Source organism: Pipistrellus kuhlii, unplaced genomic scaffold, assembly GCF_014108245.1.
Source record: "Pipistrellus kuhlii isolate mPipKuh1 unplaced genomic scaffold, mPipKuh1.p scaffold_m20_p_57, whole genome shotgun sequence".
In the NCBI taxonomy this organism is placed as follows: domain Eukaryota; kingdom Metazoa; phylum Chordata; class Mammalia; order Chiroptera; family Vespertilionidae; genus Pipistrellus; species Pipistrellus kuhlii.
In genome coordinates this window covers 633,626-654,139 of record NW_023425559.1, presented here as the reverse complement: position 1 = coordinate 654,139, position 20,514 = coordinate 633,626, and the positions used below count along the sequence as shown (strand labels likewise).

General features: G+C 69.3%; 3 protein-coding genes across 12 annotated transcripts; 1 reads left to right on the top strand and 2 right to left on the bottom strand.

The window, feature by feature from the left end:
- Positions 1–60: 60 nt before the first annotated feature.
- Positions 61–19,604, bottom strand: INPP5E (inositol polyphosphate-5-phosphatase E). Of its 2 annotated transcripts, XR_006740200.1 has the most exons (11): positions 18,746–19,604; positions 18,076–18,199; positions 17,408–17,505; positions 16,792–16,916; positions 16,314–16,433; positions 16,086–16,193; positions 15,799–15,960; positions 15,418–15,533; positions 14,913–15,049; positions 14,426–14,611; positions 61–82 (listed from the first exon to the last, which is right to left on the bottom strand). XR_006740200.1 is itself a non-coding variant. In XM_036416861.2 (10 exons), the coding sequence occupies exons 1-10, from the start codon at positions 19,489–19,491 to the stop codon at positions 14,479–14,481; spliced, it is 1,869 nt and encodes a 622-aa protein (XP_036272754.1). In that variant the 5' UTR covers positions 19,492–19,604; the 3' UTR covers positions 13,732–14,478. The 2 variants fall into 2 exon arrangements, 1 of the variants encoding a protein (XP_036272754.1); XM_036416861.2 differs by lacking the exon at positions 61–82 and having other exon boundaries at positions 13,732–14,611.
- Positions 689–6,056, bottom strand: ENTR1 (endosome associated trafficking regulator 1). 8 transcript variants are annotated; one of them, XM_036416906.2, is made up of 10 exons: positions 5,847–6,056; positions 5,565–5,714; positions 5,036–5,104; positions 4,241–4,356; positions 3,654–4,055; positions 3,144–3,217; positions 2,745–2,866; positions 2,517–2,579; positions 2,091–2,230; positions 689–1,626 (listed from the first exon to the last, which is right to left on the bottom strand). In XM_036416906.2, the coding sequence occupies exons 1-10, from the start codon at positions 5,914–5,916 to the stop codon at positions 1,585–1,587; spliced, it is 1,248 nt and encodes a 415-aa protein (XP_036272799.1). In that variant the 5' UTR covers positions 5,917–6,056; the 3' UTR covers positions 689–1,584. The 8 variants fall into 8 exon arrangements, with proteins under 8 accessions (XP_036272799.1, XP_036272798.1, XP_036272807.1 ...); XM_036416905.2 differs by having other exon boundaries at positions 2,755–2,866; XM_036416914.2 differs by having other exon boundaries at positions 2,755–2,866; positions 5,023–5,104; positions 5,847–5,987.
- PMPCA (peptidase, mitochondrial processing subunit alpha) lies at positions 6,089–12,733 on the top strand. 2 transcript variants are annotated; one of them, XM_036416863.2, is made up of 13 exons: positions 6,089–6,240; positions 7,102–7,304; positions 7,588–7,667; positions 7,870–7,952; positions 8,325–8,419; positions 8,939–9,039; positions 9,237–9,500; positions 9,699–9,791; positions 9,873–9,991; positions 10,092–10,182; positions 10,282–10,344; positions 11,265–11,409; positions 11,976–12,733. In XM_036416863.2, exons 1-13 carry the CDS (start codon positions 6,170–6,172, stop codon positions 12,143–12,145), a joined length of 1,578 nt encoding a protein of 525 aa, XP_036272756.1. In that variant the 5' UTR covers positions 6,089–6,169; the 3' UTR covers positions 12,146–12,733. The 2 variants fall into 2 exon arrangements, with proteins under 2 accessions (XP_036272756.1, XP_036272757.1); XM_036416864.2 differs by lacking the exon at positions 9,699–9,791.
- Positions 19,605–20,514: the final 910 nt, after the last annotated feature.

Here is a 20,514-nt window from a genome sequence, read left to right as displayed (position 1 = left end):
TCAGCCTGCGCTCAAGGTGAGCCCTGGAAGGGCAGAGCCAAGAGCGGCTCCTACAGCAGCAGACCTGCCGCCCAGGCAGCCCCCTGGCAGCGACCCAGCGGCTGAGGGTCAACAACTTGGTCATGTGACCTGTATGTTCATGGCTTCTCCTGGGGAACACTTCACAGGATACAGAGAAGATGGGGTAGGAGAGCCTGTGTTCATCCTGCCCTCTGCACCGCAGCACTCTGGGCTGGGGCACCCGGCTAGTGTTCTGCTGTGTATCACCCGCCCCCATAAAATGCTGTGCCTCTCCCGCGGGGGGCCCCCCCGAGGCGGCCCTGCCTTTGTGGTTTCCCAGCGCTGCTGTGTGTACAGAGGACACTGAGCTGGCAGCACCCACTCTGCACCGCCGGCTGGAGCCCGAGGCGGGCAGTGAGCTGAGGGTGGTTCACCCTGACTTCTGGAAGGCTCTTCCCTGCAGCCAAGATCATAAAGTCTATCAGTTTAATCATCTTTTGAAAATTCAACTACATGATCTCCAAGAAGGCTCCAATTCCAGAACCAACGAGTCCGAGCTCCCCAGGCCGCAGACCCCCCAGGACAGGGACACGATGCCCCTTGGGGTGCGGGAGGTGCCCCCTGGGGTGCGGGAGGCACGGTTCTCAAGCATGAAGAGCTGACTGAGGCAGGAAAAGGGGCCGAAGCGTGTGCATTTTAGAATTTATTAAGAAAGCTGTCAATCTGAACAGGAGGGAACATTTATTTTAAAAAATAACATCTGCAGGAAACAGCCACAAGGCACTGAGCGCAGGGCGCGCCTCCCCCAGTCAGAAGTGCCTGGAACGGCAGCGGGAGACTGTGCTACCAGGCGGCTCTGCGCGTCCTCGGGATTCGACTTCATTACAAAAGGCTGCTTGGATCGTGTATCAAAACCCTCCATCCACGTTTTCCAGCCCGAGGCCCCCTCCGAGGTGCGCTCCGATGGCTTCACAGTGTAGAATCCGTGCCAACCTTGGTCCCTACAGGAAAGCAGCATCCAACCAGGGGCGCGCACACTCGGGCCGCCAGCCACAGGGCCGCCCCCGAGGCTGCCGAGCGAAGGCGGAAAGGCACGAGGCCCTGTCCATGGCAATCGTTTGATTTCGGCTCATTTAGTGTTTCATTTACTGGTGAAATCAAAGACAATCGATCGAACGTATCTTACAGTGTTCTGGAACAAGGATGGAAGACTTGTAGCACAGAGTGGCTGTCTCCGTGCTCAGCCCTGAGAACCAGCGGTGGCTTTTACAGACGCGTCTTCCAGGGGGTCACGTCTCACTGCAGGGGTCCCCCGGAGCAGGGGCCGCAGGGACAGACCTCGGGGACGCTCACTGCTCCACCGCTCCTCCCTCGGAGCTAATAATACTGTTCTCAGTCAGGAAAGGAGCATCTCGCAATAAACAGCTTTACTGGGAAGACTGCGTGTTTAAGGACACAATGGCGTTTCACATCCAGGGAGCGGTGACTGCAGGATGTAAACAGAGCTGTGAACTAGAAGCTTCTCAAGACTCCTCCTCCCCGACCTCCTTGATCTCAGAGATTCTGTCTATGGACTTAAGGATCTCAGCAACAAGGTTCAGCGTTTCGGCTCCGGAAACCAGCTGCCTGCAAGGAGAACACCGGCATCAGGGGCTGCGGCTACACTCGGCAGCATAACCCGAGGGACCCAGCAGACAGCGGAGACCAGCGCAGGTCCCCGAGGCGGAGGCTCTCCCCCAAGAGCATCAGGCGCCACCCACTGGAGCACCCGCGCTGTCACCCGGCTGGCTGCCAGCAGCTCAGCCAGTGGGAGGAAAGTGAGGACTGTTAGAGACCCCGCTGCTGTCTCCTAGGAGCTCACGGAGCAATTCGGGGGGAGGGGAGACACGGGGCGGGATTCGCCTTAACACCCACGCCTCTCACATGGAACAGCCATCGCCACGCAGGACGGGGGAGCCTGCTGGCGCGCACACGCTGTGACCTGGGTCCACGGGCCGTCAAGCACACCCCATCCAAGCCCCGAGCTGCACTGTGCGCGGTGGGCGTGCTCACTCTGAGATGGCAGAGCCCGCCCCGCCCCCGCCGCTCACTTGATGGAGGTGTGCGCGTTGCTCATGACCATGCGCAGGTTCTGCAGGGCCACGTCCGTGTTCTGCTTCACCACCGTCAGGCTGGCGCCCTGGCCCGAGCGCAGGGCCTCGTTCTCCCTCCGGAAGTTGGAGACCTGCGCCTGGGCGGGAGCGGCGGGAAGTTTACGGTGAACAGGGAGCAGCCCCGCGCTGTCCGCCTAACGCGACAGGCACCTCGGGAGGGGGGCCCGGCCCCCACAGGCCCTTCCTCCTGGCTCCCACGTGCCCTGCTCCGTCTGTCCTGGCACCGGCCCAGGGAGCAGGGCGGGCGGGAAGACCGAGCCGCGGCCTCCATCTGCACGGGGGAGTCTGCCCCGTCCGTGGGGAGGGAAGAGCCCACCAGAGGAGTCGCTCGAACCCACAGATGGACACTGGGCCCCCGGTTACCTGAAGCAAGCTTATGTCTTGTTTCAGTTTCATGACATGACCCTCTGCCTTCACCGCCCGTTTCTGTCACCAGGAGACAAGCAGCGCCTCAGCGGCAGGCGGATGGCATCGGCCTCGCCCAGCGCTCCGCCCGATGCCTCGCAGCCATGCGGGGACCTCCCAGACGCCCGCCCCGCTCCCTGCGGCTGCGGTGACCAATGACACGCCGCCGCCTCAAGGCCTGCCCACCCGTGCGTACGGTCATCAGCTCCAGGTTCTGCTCCACCTGCTGGACCACAGACTCCAGGTCGTGGTAGTCACTCTCCTCCTTGATCATTTTGGCTTCCAGCTTCCGCTCCAGCGTCCTCACCCTGTCAGAGAGCACCGCGTGGCCACTCGGCAATGGCACCCGTGCCCGCTGTTTGGAACGAGCCGTGTCAGCGAGGTGCAGGGCGGTGACACCCTCAGCGGGTCAGAGTGAGCACCAGCCATGGGCCCTCAGGGGTCTGACAGTCTGCCGCCTCACCAGGACGTTTGAAATACACGGACACAGCAGGGGAAACGTCTGTTGCCAAGGCCCGACAGAACAGAACCCAGCCCCTCGAGGCTCCCGTCCACCACCTGGCCCGGCCCTAACCGAAGGCTTACATCTCAGTTTGCGTCTCCGAGAAGCTCTGCACCTCCGTCAGCTTCCTCCTGAGCTTCGCGTTCTCGTCCTTCAGCTGCGGAGAGAGGGAATCCCATGAGGCCCTCGGCGTGTCTCCCTCACGGCGCGCACGCTGTGGCCTGGGAACTGCTCGGACATCAGGAATGCCCTGGAGCCGACCCCAGACACTGGCAGAGAAAGGGCACCACCAGGGCCAAGGTCAGACTCCTGCTCTACTCACACAGCCGGCTTTTAGGCTGTTTTAAAGTCTCCAAGACTTTCCTCGACTCAGAACACTTGGCAAGGCGCTCAAGCCGACCCCTGTGGGCAGCCCCGAAGGTCCCAGCTCCGCTCGGTCCCATCCTGTCAGCCGCACCCCGCTGTCCCCGGGCACCGGCAGCCCAGCAGCGAGCTCCCTGGAGATGCCGGTACTGCGCCAGGCTGTCTTGTCCTGGAGCCAGAATCCGAGCCAGACACAGCGGCTCCCGGGGCCGGCCCGCAGCCTCACTTACTGCTTCGTAGCTCATCTGCAGCGTCCGAAGGTGCCTGTCCCCCAGGCACTCTCCGTGGCCGGCGAAGTCTGCCCCGGGACTCGCTGCAGGGGAGAGGCGGGAGTCGGAGTCGCTCAGCGTCCACGGGGGCAGGGACTCGGGCCCGGCCAGCTCCGAGGGGCTGGAGAAGAAGGAGATGTACGTGCTGCTGGGCGACGCACTGGCCGGGCCCCTCGCGTGGGTCTGCTCCATGGCGGACGGCAGGTAGGCGCCATGCCAGCCGTCCTCGTCCTCGTCCTCGTCCAGGAGGTCGCCAGCCCCCGTCGGGTCCTCAAAGAACGGCTGCTGGAACTCCAGGCCGAAGCCCATGGCCTGGGAGGGCGGAGAGCCGCAGTCCAGGCCCAGCGAGTGCCTCGTGGCTTCCTGAGGGGCAGGCGGGGGGCCTCAGCCAGGAGCAGGCGCAGGCCCTGCCGCCGTCCACAGGCGCTGGGGGGGGGGGCATCGTCCAGCCAGGAAGGTGCCCCCCGCCTCCCACTCCCCCCGCCGCACGCCCTCTCCCAGGAGCACGATCGGAGCCGGCCGCGCTGCCGGGAGGCGGGAGGCGGTACCTGTGTGTGGAGCCTGCTGTTGGCCGTGTCCTCCTTCAGCAGGCTGAGGTTCTTGGTTTTCAGGAACTCTTTAAAGGAGAATGGGTTTGCCTCCTCCAGGTCCGCAAGCTTCTCATCTGAAACAGGACAAACCCTCCGTGTGAAGTCCCCTGAGGTTGTCCGAGGGACCCCGTTCCCTTCTCTTCCCGGACACACGCCCCTGAAGTGGAGAAGCCACTCGAGTCGCTGCCCCAGAGCTCAGCGCCGGCCCAAGACACGGCTCTGCTTCCTCTCCACCCCACCCCACCCCACCCCACCCGTGTTCGCACACCTCTGGCGCAGTGACCGCGTGGGTGAGGCTGTGCCCAGCTCCAAAGGCCACCCTCCTCCCCCAAGCTGAGAATTCCCGCCCCCTTCGCCCTTCCCCGACTCACCCACTCCTTTTCCTTCTCCTCTCCCTGCTTCTCCCTGTCCCACCACCTGTTGCCACACGGTGGCCCTTTCAGTCTACCCACCACCCAAGCCCCGGTGCCACCCTGTGTGGCGCTGGCACCCTGATTCCAGCCCCGGGGCCTCTCAGGCTCCCAGGCGTGACTCCCACCTGCCTGCCATCCCTCAGGCCTCGGGTGGTACCCTGCTTTCTTCTACCCCAGAGCCAGGATCCAACCCGGGGGTGCCACCCCGCCTGCTGTGGCCGCTACGGTGCACTAGGCAGGTGGGGCTGCTGCCTGGACAGCCCTGCCCCTGGCGTGGACCTAGACCTCCAGGTTCTCTCTCGGGCAGAGAGAGGAAGGAGGGATTACCGAAGTACTCTACCTCCAAAGTGTATCTGCTGGGCTCCTGGTGGGCCTGGCTTAGTGCCCTTCCCCTTTCCGTAGATAAAATCTGCAGAGACACCCCGTCACCCTGTGGTCACAGGGACCCGAGGCGACCCCGCGTCCCCACACGGCCTCAGCGTGGCGCTTCTCACCCGGGGGAACCTGCCCGGGGTGCTGCGAAAGCTCCCCGAGGTCCTGGAGCAGCGGGGTGCACATGCCCTCCTGCCTGCGCCCTGTCCCAAGGCCCGGCGTGCCCCAGCCTCTCCGCCCCTGTGACCGCCCGCTCGCCGCAGGCGGGGCAGCTGCGGGGGACAATGGGTGAACGAGTGCCGCCCTCCTCCCCCGGCTCCCGCACTTGCCATCCTACATCGGAACTGTCTGTTTTTTGGGGGGAGGGTCTCCCCAAGACCAGACTGTGAGCTCCCAGCGGCAGGACTCTCCACCTTCGCCTCCCCGGTGCTCACCGCTGGGCCCGGGGTGAGTGCGGGCTCCGCGGGGCCGCCCCAGCCTGGAGGGCCGTCTCTCACCTGTGTCTCCCACGGAGGCGAGCACCGGGCTGGGCACATAGCACATAAACGTCGGCCGAAAGCCGAAGAGGCGGGGGTCCGGGTCCCCGCCGCGGGGGCGCTCACAGTCTAGCTGGGGGAGCCCGGCCCGGCGCTCGGAGAACGCCGCCGCTGCAACAACAATGAGAGCGACGTGGCCGCGCCGCGCCCGCTCCCGGGACCTCGGCGGGGCCGGAGCCCGGGGTCCGCGCGGCCGCCCTCCCCGCCCGCCCGCCCGCCGGCCGCCGGCCGCCCGCCGCTCACCGTCCGGAATGACGAGGCTGCGGGCCCGGGACAGCGGGGACAGGCCCGGGCGGCGCGCATAGCCCGACATGGCCGCGGGCCCGGCGGCGCCGGCCCTCCCTAGCCCGGCAGCGGCGGCTCCATGGCTCCGGCTCCGCCCCGGCCGCGGCGCGAGTTCCCCGCCCCCGTCGCCCGCCGCTCGGCCGCCGCTCCCAGCCTCTCGCCGCGGCTTCCGCTCCGCGCACCGGAAGCGGGCGCCCGAACGGCAGCGGCCGGCGTCGGGGGGGCGGGGCGCGGAGGGCGGAGTCGGAAGTGACGCCAGAAGCGAGGGGCGGAGACCCAAGATGGCGGCGGTGGTGCTGGCGGCGACGCGGCTGCTGCGGGGCTCGCGCGCCTGGGGCCGCTCGCGGCTGCGGTGAGGCGAGGGCCGGCCGGGGCGGTCCGGGGGGCCCCTGGGGCTCGGCCGGGGCCCGCGGTGGCCGGCGTCCCTCGGGGCCCGCGGCCTCTGGTCCCCGGACGCCCAGACGCGGCGCCGGGCGGGCGGGCTCGGGTAGCGGGGCCCCGGCCTGGCCCCGGGGGCGCCTCCCTGCCCGGCGCTGCGGACCCGCGCCCCGAGCTCCATCCGCCGCTCCGTCCCGGCGGCGGGGTCGGCTCCCGCCGTCCGCTCCCGGTCCGCGTCGTCCCCGCCGGCCCCTTCCTGCCGCGCGCGCCCCTCGGAGCCCGCGCCCGCGGCCGCCCGGCCGCCCGGCACGTCCATTCGGCGGCGGCAGGCGGCCGCCCTGGTCCCGCTCCCGGCGCGGCGGGCGCCTGCGGCCCGCGTGTGCGGAGCCAGCCGCGATGGCGTGGAGCCTGGCTCGGGCGGAGGCGGCTTCTCTCGGAGGGGACGTTTCAGCGGGGAGAGGGGGCGAGGACAGGGCGGCCGTGCGGACGGGCTGGCGACCCGGGAGCTTTGGGGCTGTGGCCGCGTGTGTGCGTGGAGCGGCCGGCCCGCCACTGTGACCGGCCTGGGGCGGGAGGGGGTCGGCGGACGGACCTGGAGCCCAGGTCCTGCCAGGCCGGGCCGGCCGCGCTCCCGAGGGGCTGCTGTGACCCGCGCTGACCCTCACCGAGGCGCGGGGCGACCCTGGGAGAGAGGAGGACCTGCCGCGCCCCCGGGGCCCCCGGGGCGGGCAGCACAGACCCTCTCCACAGGGGGCGCTGCCGGTCAGAGCAGACACAACGCTGCCCACGTGGCCCCACGGGTTCCACCCCTCACTGGGCGACCTCTCCTTTTCAGGTTTGGGGCCCCTGGGTACAGACAGTTCAGCAGTGGGGGCGCCTACCCCAACATCCCGCTCTCTGCCCCCTTGCCCGGGGTGCCCACGCCCGTTTTTGCCACCGTCGACAGCCAGGAGAAGTTTGAGACCAAAGTCACCACGCTGGAGAACGGGCTGCGCGTGGCCTCCCAGAACAAGTTCGGGCAGTTCTGCACGGTGGGAAGTGAGTGCCCTGGGGTGGCGCAGGGTCCTTCCGAGTGAAAGCCCTGGAGAGTCAGGAGACCGAGGCACCGCAGTGCCCGCCGGGCCCTTCGGGCGGCTCCCCCCTTCCTCCCGTTCGGTAACCGGAGTCAGCGGCTCGTAAGCGCAGACTCACCGGCTAGCCGAGAGCGGACCCTCACACCCGGGTGACCCCTGTCCAGTCACGTTCACAGTTTTCACGGAAAACGTCTTTTGTGCGAGCCGTCGTTTTGAAAAGTGATCTGACCTGTCAACTTCCTTTCCAGTTCTTATTAACTCAGGATCAAGATATGAAGCAAAATACCTGAGTGGAATCGCTCACTTCTTGGAAAAGTTGGCCTTTTCGGTCAGTGTCCAGTTTGTGAATTTTGAGTTGTAGTTGGGGAGAACTTACGTAGTTTTGCTTTTTTACAGCGGTTACACATTAGTGGTTAAGTTGCTGAGTTAACGGTAATAAGACGTCACTTAACGTGGTGTCGCTTTGAAAGCGGAAGTAAACGTGCTAGGAGCTGTGTTTGAGGGTTGTTGGTCCTTCCCTGTCTCCCCAGTCCACAGCCCGCTTCGACAGCAAGGACGGCATCCTGCACACCCTGGAGAGGCACGGCGGCATCTGCGACTGCCAGGCGTCCAGGTCAGGCTCCCGCACGGCCTCAGAGAGGCCGGCGGGCTGCGCTGAGTGACCGCCGGCTGGGCAGAGGGGGGAAACACTCAGAGGGCAGGTGGTTCCCCAGGGGAGCCCTGTCCCTGGAGGCTCGAGGCCATGGCACAGGAGCCAAGGGCGTGGGGTGTGGGGCCGGCAGCTGACCGGGTCTGGCTCAGGGAAGGAATGCCAGGAAGCCTGACACGGCTGGTTCTCACGTTGGCCAGTCGGTTCACGCGGGAGACGCAGACACGGAAAGGGGCTCGACGCGGCGCAGGCTGTGCACTGCCGCTGCCCGCGGTCTGCCCGCGACGGGAGAGGCCGGTGCCTCCTGCCCTCAGGGCCGGTGTTGGTGTTTCGCAGGGACACCACCATGTACGCGGTGTCCGCCGACTCCAAAGGCCTGGACACGGTGGTGGGCTTGCTGGCTGAAGTGGTCCTGCACCCCCGGCTCACAGGTGGGTGTCCAGCCGGGACACGGGGTGCGGGAGCCCTGCCCATGGGACACGCATGTGTCCTCGGAGGTCTCTCACCTGCCCTGAGTTGGCGCAGTGTTACTGGAAGTGCTGATGCTCCGAGACACCGGCCGGCACCCTTCACGCGCTCGCAAACAGGTTCCTTCGGGCGGATGCCTTTCACCGCCTGGCCCGGCCCCTTCCTCAGCCCGAGAGTGGCCGACTGGCTCCCTGCGGGCGCAGGGCAGCCACAGCGCCGTCACAGCTGGTCTGACAGCTGCATTCCGCTCGGGGCTCTGGCCTGTCCCCTCAGCACCGCCGCCCACTGTCCCACCTCCTCACCCGCTGGGGCAGGCGCGGGGTCCGTGCCTCGCGCGGAGGGCCGGCTCGGAGCAGGGCCAGGTGGCAGCTGGGGCGCTCTCCTCGCTCACATGTCCCCGGGCCTGCCCCAGAGGAAGCGGAGGGAGGACGCTGGCCCAGGCTGCGGGCCTGGGGGCTGAGCCTGGTCTCGTGCCTCCGCAGAGGAGGAGATAGAGATGGCGCGGCTGGCTGTCCAGTTTGAGCTGGAGGACCTCAACATGCGGCCGGACCCGGAGCCTCTCCTCACCGAGATGATCCACGAGGTGAGGGAGCTCCAGGCCGCCCGCCCCCGCAGGACCAGGCTCCCCTCCACCGAGGGAGCCTGTGTGTCCGGGTGACTGTCCTGGAGGAGGGTCTCACTCACAGGGGGCGTCCTGTGGCCGGGCCAGCGGAGGGGGGTGCGGGGGCCAGGCTCGGAGCCTGGGGCCCGCTCCGTCACGCGTGCTCCCCGCTTCCGCAGGCCGCTTACAGGGAGAACACGGTCGGCCTCCACCGCTTCTGCCCCCCGGAGAACATCGCGAAGATGGACCGGGCCGTGCTGCACTCCTACCTGCGGAACTACTACACTCCGGACCGCATGGTGCTGGCAGGCGTGGGCATCGAGCACGAGCACCTGGTGGAGTGCGCCCGCAAGTACCTCCTGGGCGCCCGGCCGGCCTGGGGGAGCGGGGCCGCCGTGGACGTGGACCGCTCCGTCGCGCAGTACACCGGGGGCGTTGTCAAGGTGCGGGCCGGAGGCCGCGGCCTGGGCTGTGGTCTGTGACCTCCGGAGTTCAGGGAGCCGCCCTCGTGGCTGTGCCTCCACCGCCCCCTAGCCCACAGAGCGCCTGGGTGGCGGCAGCTTCGGGGCGGGGGGTGGGCTGTGGGTAGATGTGGCCGAGGAGACGGCGAAGCCTGGGCCACTTCGTTCTTCCGGTCACAGCTGGAGAGAGACATGTCCAAGGTCAGCCTGGGCCCCGCCCCGTTCCCCGAGCTCACGCACATCATGATTGGGCTGGAGAGCTGCTCCTTCCTGGTGAGTCTGCAGGCCCCGCCGCCCCGCGCCCCTGGCCTGGCACGCCCAGTGCGCCCTGCGAGCTCCGCCCCCTCCCCGCAGGAGGCCGACTTCATCCCTTTCGCCGTGCTCAACATGATGATGGGCGGTGGAGGCTCCTTCTCGGCCGGCGGGCCCGGCAAGGGCATGTTCACGCGGCTCTACCTCAACGTGCTCAACCGGTGAGTGCCCCTGCCCCTGCCCCTGCCCCCGCCTCCCCGGCCCCAGGCCCGCTAAGCGGCCGCGGGCCACCTGCCACCTTCGGGCCTCTCCGTCCGCCAGGCACCACTGGATGTACAACGCCACCGCCTACCACCACAGCTATGAGGACACGGGGCTCCTGTGCATCCACGCCAGCGCCGACCCCAGACAGGTGAGCCCCCCGACAGGTGAGCCGGGCCGGTGAGGCGGGGCTGCGGGGCGTCCCAGGCTAGCTGTGAACAGCGCTCAGAGCCTCCCGCCTCCCGCGCAGGTTAGAGAAATGGTGGAGATCATCACCAAGGAGTTCATTTTAATGGGCGGGACCGTGGATGTGGTAAGTATGGCAAGGTGCCTTCCCCACCTCCCACCACGCCGGCGGCCAGCCTCTGTGCCCAACACCGTGACCCCCAACACGGTGACCCCCAACTCCCGTGACCCCATCCAAGGCTGAGCTTGTCCCGCGGGGACCCTGCTGGTCCTCACGGCACCTGGTCTGCTTACCCCTGGCTGCCTGAGGTCCTCAGCTCTGGGACGAATGCCGGGCACAGGCAGGCCCTCGCGCCGCCCGCAGCCAGGTCAGAGCAGCCCCATGGGCAGCCCTGCACGCCTCCCGGCTTTCTCCTCTCAGTTCCTCGGGCTCTAGCCTCGTTACTTGCCGGCCCCGAACTGGCACAAGTAGCAGATTGTATATGCGTGCACACACATGCACACAAGTACCAGCCAAGCCCAGCGTTCAGGCCCTGTGCCTCGGGGGGGCTGCACATGTTTCAACTCAGAGCATGCTTTCTGTGGTCCTGTGTTTACTGTAGCGTCACATGATCCCTTGCCTTCAGCAGAGAAACAGAGGCCTCACTTCAAGCGAAAGGTGTGCAAGTCACTGCCCTGCTGGGCAGGCGGTCTACCCCACGGAGGCCGCTGAGGCCGCTCAGGATGGGCCCGCGTGCAAACGTGACGCCCCCTGTCCTGAACTCACTCAACGCCACAGCTTCCAGCCAGTCTGCCCGTGCTCGCTCTACGCAGCCTGGGGTCCCAGCGCCATCGGGCACCTGCCTCCCGCTGCCTCTGTCCTCGAATCCGGGCCGGGCTCCCGGAACGGAGCTGGTGGCTGAGCCGTCCCCTCGGCGTGGCCCGGGAGCGGATGGGCAGAGGAGGGCACTAGGGAGCCGTCTGCCTCAGCACTGAGCTGGGCCGGACACACTTCCCTGACCGCTCGGTGGCTGGGGCGCGGCTGACGCACAACGGCTTCGCCCTCAGGTGGAGCTGGAGCGGGCCAAGACGCAGCTCATGTCCATGCTCATGATGAACCTGGAGGCCCGGCCCGTGATCTTCGAGGACGTGGGCAGGCAGGTGCTGGCCACCCGCTCCAGGAAGCTGCCCCACGAGCTGTGCGCGCTCATCCGTGAGTCCGGGCACGGGCCCCGGGGCTCGCAGCTGGCGGGTGTCGTGGCCTCACGTGGTCTCCAGGGGCTTGACCGTCCTCCGAGGGCCCGAGTCACGGCTGGTGCGGCTCTGGGAGCCGTTTTCTGACTCCCAAGGGGTCTGTGGCCCGAGGGTCAGCACGCTGTCCTGAGGGGGGCGCAGGTGTGGAGCCGGCGGTTTCGTAGTGCCCCGGGTGGGAGTCCCCAGGCCCTCAAGAAGGACAGTGCTCCATCTTCCCCTGCCTCGTCTTCCCTGCTGGTGCCTGGCCGGGGGCGGCTCCCAGCCTCTCGGCCAGGTCAGCATGCGGCCTCTGCCGCCTTCCTCCCTCAGCCATGCACTCGGGAGGGCTTCCTTCTGGGCTGATCCGCCGGCTCTTTCCTCCCCACTTCTTGTTGGGGGACATCTCCCCATCAGGAAGCAAAGCAGAGCCCGCTGTCCTCGCCCTCCCTCACGGGAATGCACACAGTGGCTCCGGGCCTCCGGGCCCCGCTCCTCCCGGGTGGAGGCCTGGGCCAACGGCCTTCCCGTCCCTGTCCCCTGTGCCAGGCGACGTGAGGCCGGAGGACATCAAGCGCGTGGCTTCCAAGATGCTGCGCGGGAAGCCGGCCGTGGCCGCCCTGGGGGACCTGAGTGACCTGCCCAGCTACGAGCACATCCAGGCGGCGCTGACCAGCAGAGACGGGCGCCTGCCCCGCACCTACCGGCTCTTCCGGTAGAGGCTGCTCGACCCGTTTCTCCGGAGCTGAACTTGGCGCAGGAACTCCGAGCGCTGCAAACCCAGGGCTCTGCTCCGCACTGAACCGCACGCCGACGCGGCCGAGCTCGGCGCCCTCGGCACTGCGTGTGCCGTCGCGGACCACACGGCCCCGCTTCCTCGCAAGTGCCAGGGCCCGGCCCGGGCAGGCTGCCTCCGCCTGGGCCGTCTGCGACGTGATCAGGTGCGCTGTCGTCCTCACCGTGGCTGGGACCGGCTTTAGAGGTGCAGGCCGGGCAGTGCCAGCCCCTCCCCCGCGTGCCCTTCCATCGGAAGGGGGTTCTGATGCCAGGTGCCCGCGCGGGGGGGGAGGGGCCTTCTTGGGATTGGTCGGCGGTTGCGTTTTAGGTGGGAGACGAGCTGTAGTTCAGGGGGGAAAGGTCACACTCTGTGACCGTAGAGTGTGCTTCCGAGACTCCAGCGCCCATAGAAGCCCAGGTTCCACGGGAAGCCCGGTCCCCCCGGGTAGCTCTGGGCCACCGCAGTGTAGAGGGCAGCCCCTGGCACGGCCATCGGGCACTGGAGGAACCAAATAAACGTGTACGTGTTACTTCCGTCTGCAAGCGACTGTTCTGCAGGCCTGTCAGCTGCCTTCACAACAGCCCCTGCCACGGCCCTCTGTCCACGGGGCGGGAGCCCGGGGTCAGGGCCTGCCGTGGACGGTGAGATGGGACAGGGCCGCTTTGAGACCTGGCAGCTTTGCACATGTTCTAGGAACTGCCGACTCCCCATATCTTAGAAACTGGCCAGCTTTCTCTGCCTGCTGGGTCCCCTGCCACCCTCAGGCCCTGGGCACCGAGTCCCCTCAGCAGGGACCACCCTCTCCTGCTCCCTCCCCCACCTCTCCAGCCCCCTCAGGCCCTCTCTGCAGCTGTTCCCAGGTGCCGCCCCCTCCTCTGCTCGCCAGGGACAGCGACCTGCTGACGGCAGCATCCGGCCTGCGAGGGGAGCCGGCCTCAGACTGGCCACGCTCACTCGAATTTTACCCGATTTTCCCATGAACTCCATCCACCTAGATCCTCACGGCTGGTGGCGAGTTCCATCATCTCTGACCCAGGGTCTTACCGGGCATAACGGTCACCCTGGAGACAGAGCGAGATCTCGGGCCAAACTATTTTCAGTCACGTTACAATCTTCCATGGTTTGGTCAGACCATGCCTGGAAAGAACATAAAACTGCTCATTTCCATCCCTACTGCCACAGCCTTCGTAAGATTCTCAGTGACAGACCCAGCGGCACGTTCGCTCGGCTTTCTCACGCCCACAGGGCTTCCTGCAGCCCGGGATTGCCGGCCGCCTCCGACAGCTCTCCTGGACGCTGCTGCAGGCGGCTGGTGCCGAGTGGACACACGTGGGAACAGACTCCAGGACTCACCGAGTGTTCACTGACGTGGCAGGGGCGGGCGGGGCGGGCACAGAGCAAGCCCAGGGGAGGTGGCAGGCGGCTGAGGGGCGCCGTCAGCCGCCAGCCCAGAGCACCCCTGCCTTTTCACACCAGCACCTGGTGAGGACGGGTTGTGTCTAGGACTCACTTTGACCAGAAAGAATTAAAGACTCGATATGTGCATTTATTTAAAATATAAATATGGAAAATAAATAATTGAGAAGACTAGACGTGATGCTCTGGGTTTCCCCACATCCCAAGCTTAACGCCTTTCAAGAGATGGACCCACACACCGTGAAACCCAGTCGTGGTGCCAGCCTGAGCTTCCAGCAGCCTCTCTGGCTGGCAAATGCACTGCCGCCACCACAACCACCAGCACCACCACCACCACCGGAGACTCGGCCGCAGGATGTGGCTGGAGGGCAGGGCCAGCCCTGAAACTTTGGCCATACCCCCGTCCCGGCCACAACCTCATCCCGCCCAGCAATGGGGACCCGCTCGCTCCCTGGACGTCTGGCTTCAGCCTGGTCCCAGCACAGGCCGTGGGACTGGGGACCCAGTCACCCCACCAAGCAGCTCCATGGAGCCAGGCCAGGCGTGCAGAGGGGCCGGAGGATGGAGAGGCGGACGCTGCCGAGTGCGGCTCGGCGTCGGGGAGACGGTGGCGGGAGGCGGGTGCCCCCGGGCCTGAGCCCCGGCTGCCGAGGACACTGGGTGTCCGCGGGGAGTCAGACGTGTGAGCGAGCAGCGGTCCGGTCCAGGCGCCGTGGCACCGGTTCCCTGGGTTCCTCTGGGAAGGCGCCGGCCCGGCCGCAGACAGAGCTCAGCGCCCCCGAGGCTGCGCAGTGCCCGCAGTGTCTCCTCCTCCTGGCCAGGGGCCCGGTGGCGGTGCCAGCCCTCGTGGGCAGACGCTCAGGACACGGTGCAGATGGTGCTGGCGTGCTGCGTCTTCAGGGCCTGCTGCCTCTGCATCTCTTTGGAAATCCGCCGTTTGATCCCGATCAGGTACAGCTCGCGGTCAAACTTGCCGGCCGCTAGCGGGATGCTATGGGGGAGAGGCTGTCAGGAGGGGAGGGCCCGAGGGTGCCCCGCCCACAGCTCCAGGCTGCGCTGTGAGCCAGCCCGGAGATCGGCGGGCCTGGCCAGCCATGGGCACGGGGGCCGGGCCAGGTCCCGACCCTGCGGTGGCCGCTCAGGTCCGCCAGGCCGTGACTCCGCGTGGCCTGCACCCCGGCTCCTGTCAGGCAGGACTCGGAGCCGCGGCCCGCGCCAATGTCCAGAGCTGGCACCCTCTGCCCTGCCCCGGCCAGCCCCGCGCCCCGAGGGACAGGCCGGTTGGTACTGACTTGTCTCTGCCCGGCCTCACTTTGACCCGGAAGAGGCCGTACACAGGGCGGTGGTCGGAGGTCCTGATCCCGGGGCAGGAGGAGTACGCGAGCGGGCAGATGTTGTCCCGGTGGCGGCTCCGGAACATGACCCGGTCCTGCGGGGCAGCCCGAGGCGGGACGCATGACGCCCCGCCCGCCACTGGGTCCCCCGTCACGTGGCAGAGTCCCCAGCCCGTCCCGGAGCCCCGCACCCCAAACCCCTCATCACCGGGCACCCGGCGCTGGGAGCGGCAGCTGTACCGCTGCCCCGAGGAAACGTCCGTGCCCGCGGCCAGGTTCCCGCCCGCCCGGCCGGCCGCCTCCCGACGCCCCACAGCCAGCGGTCCAGAGACGGGCACTGGGACCTGCCGGGGATGCCCCTGGGAGGAGGGCACGCGGGCAGTCCCGGCCGAGCAGAGTCCCAGCCGGGCCCGGGCGTGCGGCCCCCGAGGCCCCAGCCCGGGGCGCTGCTGCTCACGCTCACCGTGTAGGACGGGGTCCTCTGCTTGGACGAGGTGTCGTAAGAGTCCTTCCCGATGTCGAACTTGTACGACGGCAGGAAGTGGATGTCTGGCTCCTGGAAGCCCTTGAAGATGGACCCTGGGGCGGGCACAGGCACAGGCACAGGCACGGCTCAGGCCTGGCGTGGAGCTCCGGCCGGCCCTCCCTGTCCTCCCCGTCCTGGTCACCCCCTCCCCCCCTCCGGCCTCCCCTCCCGGTCACCCCCTTCCCCACTCAGACCTCCCCTCCCGGCCACCCCTCCCCGTCACCCCCTCCCCCACTCAGGCCTCCCCTCCCCGCCACCCCTCCCCCCCTCCGGCCTCCCCTCCCCCTCCCGGTCACTCCCCTCCCCGCCCGGCCGCACCCCTCTGCCTCTCCCGGGCGAGCTGGTCCAGCTGCAGCAGGGCGGGCACGCGGGCGCCCGGGTCCTGCCTCAGGATGGCCTCCACGGGCATGCGGCCGCCACTCAGGCGGAAGTTGAAGTCGCCGAACCAGAAGACGCCGTCAAAGCGGGTGGTGACGTCCGCTGGGCAGAGGCCGGAGAGCCGTGAGCCAGCCTTCCCCACGCGCAGCCGCGCAGGGGACAGGCCTGGTCCGCGTCCCGGCCCGTCCATCCGGCCCGCCCCTCCCCGGAGCACGCGGGCCCCTCACCTGCGTCCGAGCGGTAGGGGCAGGTGTCCGGCACGTTCTTGGGCAGCGCCAGGCCCTGGATGGTCTTGCTGTAGTCCAGCAGCCTCTCGCCCACCTTCCCGTCCCCGGCTGCGGGGACAGGGGGAGCCCCGAGGGGCAGGGCTGGCTCAGGGCCCACGTGGGGTCCGACGGGCGGAGGCCGCACAGAGGGACCCGGCACCCCGCCCCCTGGGCCGGGGGGGCACTCACAGGTGAAATGGGACGTGATGAAGAGGAGGGAGGTGCCGAAGAAGGTGAAGCCAACGCCCAGCGCCCCCTTGGTCTTGATCTGGGACACGATGCGGGTGGTCACCGTGGAGCTCTCCACCTCTGTGGGGGGGGGGGAGCTCAGCGGCGCCCATGGCCCGGCGAGCTGACCCCGGACGGACGGGGGCAGCGGGGACGGGGCGAGGGCAGTGGGCAGCGGGCAGCGTCAGGGCGGTGGGCAGCAGTGGGTTGGGGCGAGGGCAGTGGGCAGTGTCAGGGCGGTGGGCAGCAGCGGGTTGGGGCGAGGGCAGTGGGCAGCGGGCGGTGTCAGGGTGGTGGGCGGTGTCAGGGCGGTGGGCAGCAGCGGGTTGGGGCGAGGGCAGTGGGCGGTGTCAGGGCAGTGGGCAGCGTCAGGGCGGTGGGCAGCAGCGGGTTGGGGCGAGGGCAGTGGGCGGTGGGCGGCGGGCAGCGGGCGGGCTACCTGAGCAGAACCAGATTAGGTCACGGCGGATGAGCAGGGACAGGTGCAGCGCCCCATGGGCCGCCGAGTGCAGCATCACGTAGTGCGGGCCCAGCGTCTCCTGCAGCCGCGTCTCCCACTCCCGCCTGCGGGGACAGCGCCCCGGGCGCTGGAGGCGGGGCTCCTTGTCTTTTGAGGAGGGGGGGTGGGGGGTGGGGGTGGGATGGGCAGCACCAGGGGTCCGGGTCTGCCGGGCCAGAGGCGGGGGCTCCGGACACCGAGGAGCTGATGCCTCTCAGGGCTCCGGGGACGTGGCCCGGGTCCCAAGGTCCGCCCTCCTCATCCCCCACCTCCTCCAGGTGACCGTCCACCGTGTGAGGGTGGCAGCAGACAGAGGCTGGGATGCGCCCGGGCCCCAGGGTGATGGGACGCCACGCGGGGCCTGCTCTCCGCCGCACTTGCAGCCGGAGACCAGCTTGTGCTCAGAGGAAGGAAAACACCCCCGTTTTAGGGACCGTCTGTGTGCTCGGCGTGGGGCCTCCGGTCACAGAACCTCTTCCCACGGCCCCCCTCAGCAGTGCTGTTCACAGGGACAGAACGGGGTGCCAGGCTCGGGGCACATGGGGCGGGGCCCTACCTGTCGGAGCAGCCCTCCTGCACCCCGACCACGTACAGGTCCTGGGCGTAGTCGGCCTCGGGGGGCAGCAGAAGCTCATCCAGGTTCACAGGCAGCTCCTGAGGGGAGGCAGCGCCTAGCGAGGGGCCGGGGGCGGAGGCTCCCAGGGCTCCGGCTCCGCCCAGGACCCGCCTCCCCGCCAGCCTGTCATGGCTGCGGCCGGGTTTGCACCTGCTCGCTCCCGGGCTGTGCCCCCAGCCTGTCTGGCCCTGAGCCGGCCCCTCAGTGAGTGCCCCCCATGCACACCCAGGCGGGGGCCCTGGCAGGAGGTGCAGCTCGGCTCAGTGGGCCACTCCACCCTGCGGCCGCCCCGCCCCTGGCTGCCCCTCAGCCCCGCAGGCCCAGGACGGGGGACCCCTGTGGACGGGAGGGGGCTCCTGAGGACGCGGGGCTGCCAGCCTGGGCCCCGTGAGCCAACAGGAGTGCCCCCAAGGGAGGCCCTGGGCTCCTGGTGACCCGAGCCACTGGGTTCAACGTGGGGAGGGGGGGTTGCCGGGGCCCCAGTCACTAAAGCGGGGGGGGGGGGGGGGGGGAGATAGACGGCAGGCGGGAGGGTCGCTGGGTGTGGCTCAGCCGGGAGGAACAGGCAGGAACCCAGCGCCTCCCGAGACCCGTGGGCACCTGCTCACCTTCTGGCCCTGCATGTTCCACGTGGCCACGAAGAGGGCAACCGTGCGGTCGGGGAAGTACCGGGCCAGCTCCTCCGCCCCCATCAGGGCCCCGCTCCCCAGCAGGCTCCCCGCCAGGTAGCTCCTACAGAGGACAGACTGAGCTCGGGTCCGAGCAGATGCCCCCCTCCCACCCCCCAGTCAGGGCCATGCAGGATTGTGCTTCAAACAACCAGATTTAGGTCAAGGCATGCACCTTGGCCTGGGCACATCTCCAGGTGGGGGTGAGCAGGAGGCAGCTGATGCATGTTTCTCTCTCACTGACGTTCCTAACTCTCTCCCTCTCCCTTCCTCTGTAAAACATGAATAAAACATACGTATCTTTTAAAACGTCGGCGCGGGTTCCGTGGTAAAGCCCAGGCGCCGTGGTGCCAGGCCTCCCCACCGGGGAGCGGGCGCTCAGCAAACTGGGCCCCGGACAACAGAGAAGCCAGGGCCCTGGGGGAGCCGGAGCAGGACGCCGGCCGCCTGCCGCCGGGCCCTGGGCCCCTCCCTCCGCCGGCGGGGGCAGGAGAGTCGCCCGGGAAGGACGGGGGGACCAGACATCCTTTAAGGAGAAGCTTGCGGTCCTCTGACGCCGATAAAGGCCGCGGATGCCAAGCCGGCCCCCCAGGCCCAGGCCCAGGCCCACCTGCTGCGCACGTCCTTGGCCCGGAGGGGCGCCAGGAGGCTGAAGGTGGACCTGGCGGAGCGCAGGGAGCCGTCCTCGGAGGCCAGGGGGCTGGGCGGCCGGCCGGGGCCCAGGCTGCTGTGGGCCCGGAGCAGCCGGCTCTGCGCACGGAGCTTGTACTCGGCGTGGTCCGTGTCCACCTTGTGGGCCGTCCGCAGGGCGTCCGAGGCCACGCTCCCCTCCATGGCGGGCAGCGGGCGCGAGGGGAGCCCGCCGGCCAGCCGGGGCAGGAGGTCCCGGGAGGCGCCCCAGGAGGAGGGGCTCCCGCCGCCACTGCCCGGAGTCCAGGGGCCCTGGGGGATGTCCTGCAGGGAGGTGCTCAGGCCGGGGGGGACGGGGTCCTGCGAGGAGCCCCCGGGGGGGCCGGCCCCGTTGCCGGAGGCCAGGTCCTCCTGGCTGCTCGGGAGCCGCCGCCGCCGCCGCCAGCCCTTCTCGTCCAGGGACAGGGCGCGCTCCAGCCGCGGCCTCAGAGGCGGCCTCGGGGTGAAGGCCTTGGCCTTGGCCTGGGGGTCCTCGGGGCCGCCTTTGGCTGGCACGTCCAGAGGGCCCGCCGGGCTCTTCTCGGCGCCAGCGCGGTCAGCGGCCGGGGAGCCGGGGAGGGGGGCCAGGCCCCCCTCCGAGTCCACAAGGTGCCCCTTGAGCATCCCGCCGTCCGGCTGTGGGGGGCCCGCCTCTGAGCGCCCCAGGCAGGCCGCCTTGGAGGGCATAGTCCAGGGCCAGCCCGCAGCACGATGGCGGCCACGCCGATCCGGAGCGCTCTCCCGGCTGCCCGGTGCCGGTCAGGGGCGCGGAGCCGGGTCAGGGGCGCGGAGCCCGGTCAGGGGCGCGCAGGCGGAGGTCCTGGGAGAGGTGCTGCGCGGGCCGGGGGCGGGGGCGGGGCCCGGGGCGGCGGGGCCTCCAGTCCCGGGGGCCCGCACCCCGCGGGGCGCTGAGGGAAGCCGCTCCTGCAGCGGGGATGGAGGTTCGGGGGCTCAGCCGGGGGCGGGGGACAGGCCGGCGGCGGCCTCCTGGGGGCGGATGCCCGCTGGGGCTGCTCCTCACGGGCCCGGGGGCACCGCCGGGAAGAACGCCCGCGGCCAAGGCCAAGGCCGCCGCGCAGCCCGGAGGGGCCGCCCGCCGCGCAGACCCCGCCCCGAGCGCCCGCGACCCGGCAGCTCTGCGGGCGCCGCCGCCAAAGGCCCGGCCTCGATCCGCGGCGGCTCCCGGCAACGACCGCGGAGCTGGGGGCGGAGCCGGGGCGCACGCGCCGGCCGCCCGCGCAGGACCCTCCCTCCGGCCCCTCGCGCCCGAGGCTGCTCCGCCCGGACCGTGACCCGCCGGGACCCCGCGCCCCACTCGGGTCGCCCCGCCCACTCCCCCACCCCGTGCGGGACCTGCGCCCCGGCCCCGGCGCCGGCCCGGCGAGCCCGCGCCCGCACTCCGCGCGCACCTCTCGGCGCCGCCCGCTCCGGCCCCGCAGCCTCGGCAGCCGCTCGCCGCCACCCGCGGGCAGAGCGCCCCGAGCAGAGCCGGCGCCTGCAGCGGCCCCTGGCGGCCGGAGGACGCCCACCCGCGGCTTTCCTCCCTCCGCATGCCGTCCCCACGCCCTGGTGGCGGGATGGGGTCAGAGCAACCTGCCCACCCACTGGGGTCACCGCCACACGCGTGGGTGGAGGCACCCCGGCACCATGGCCGCTGCAGAACCGAAGGGGAACAGGAACACCCAGGCCAGGACGACTCCACCAGCGACA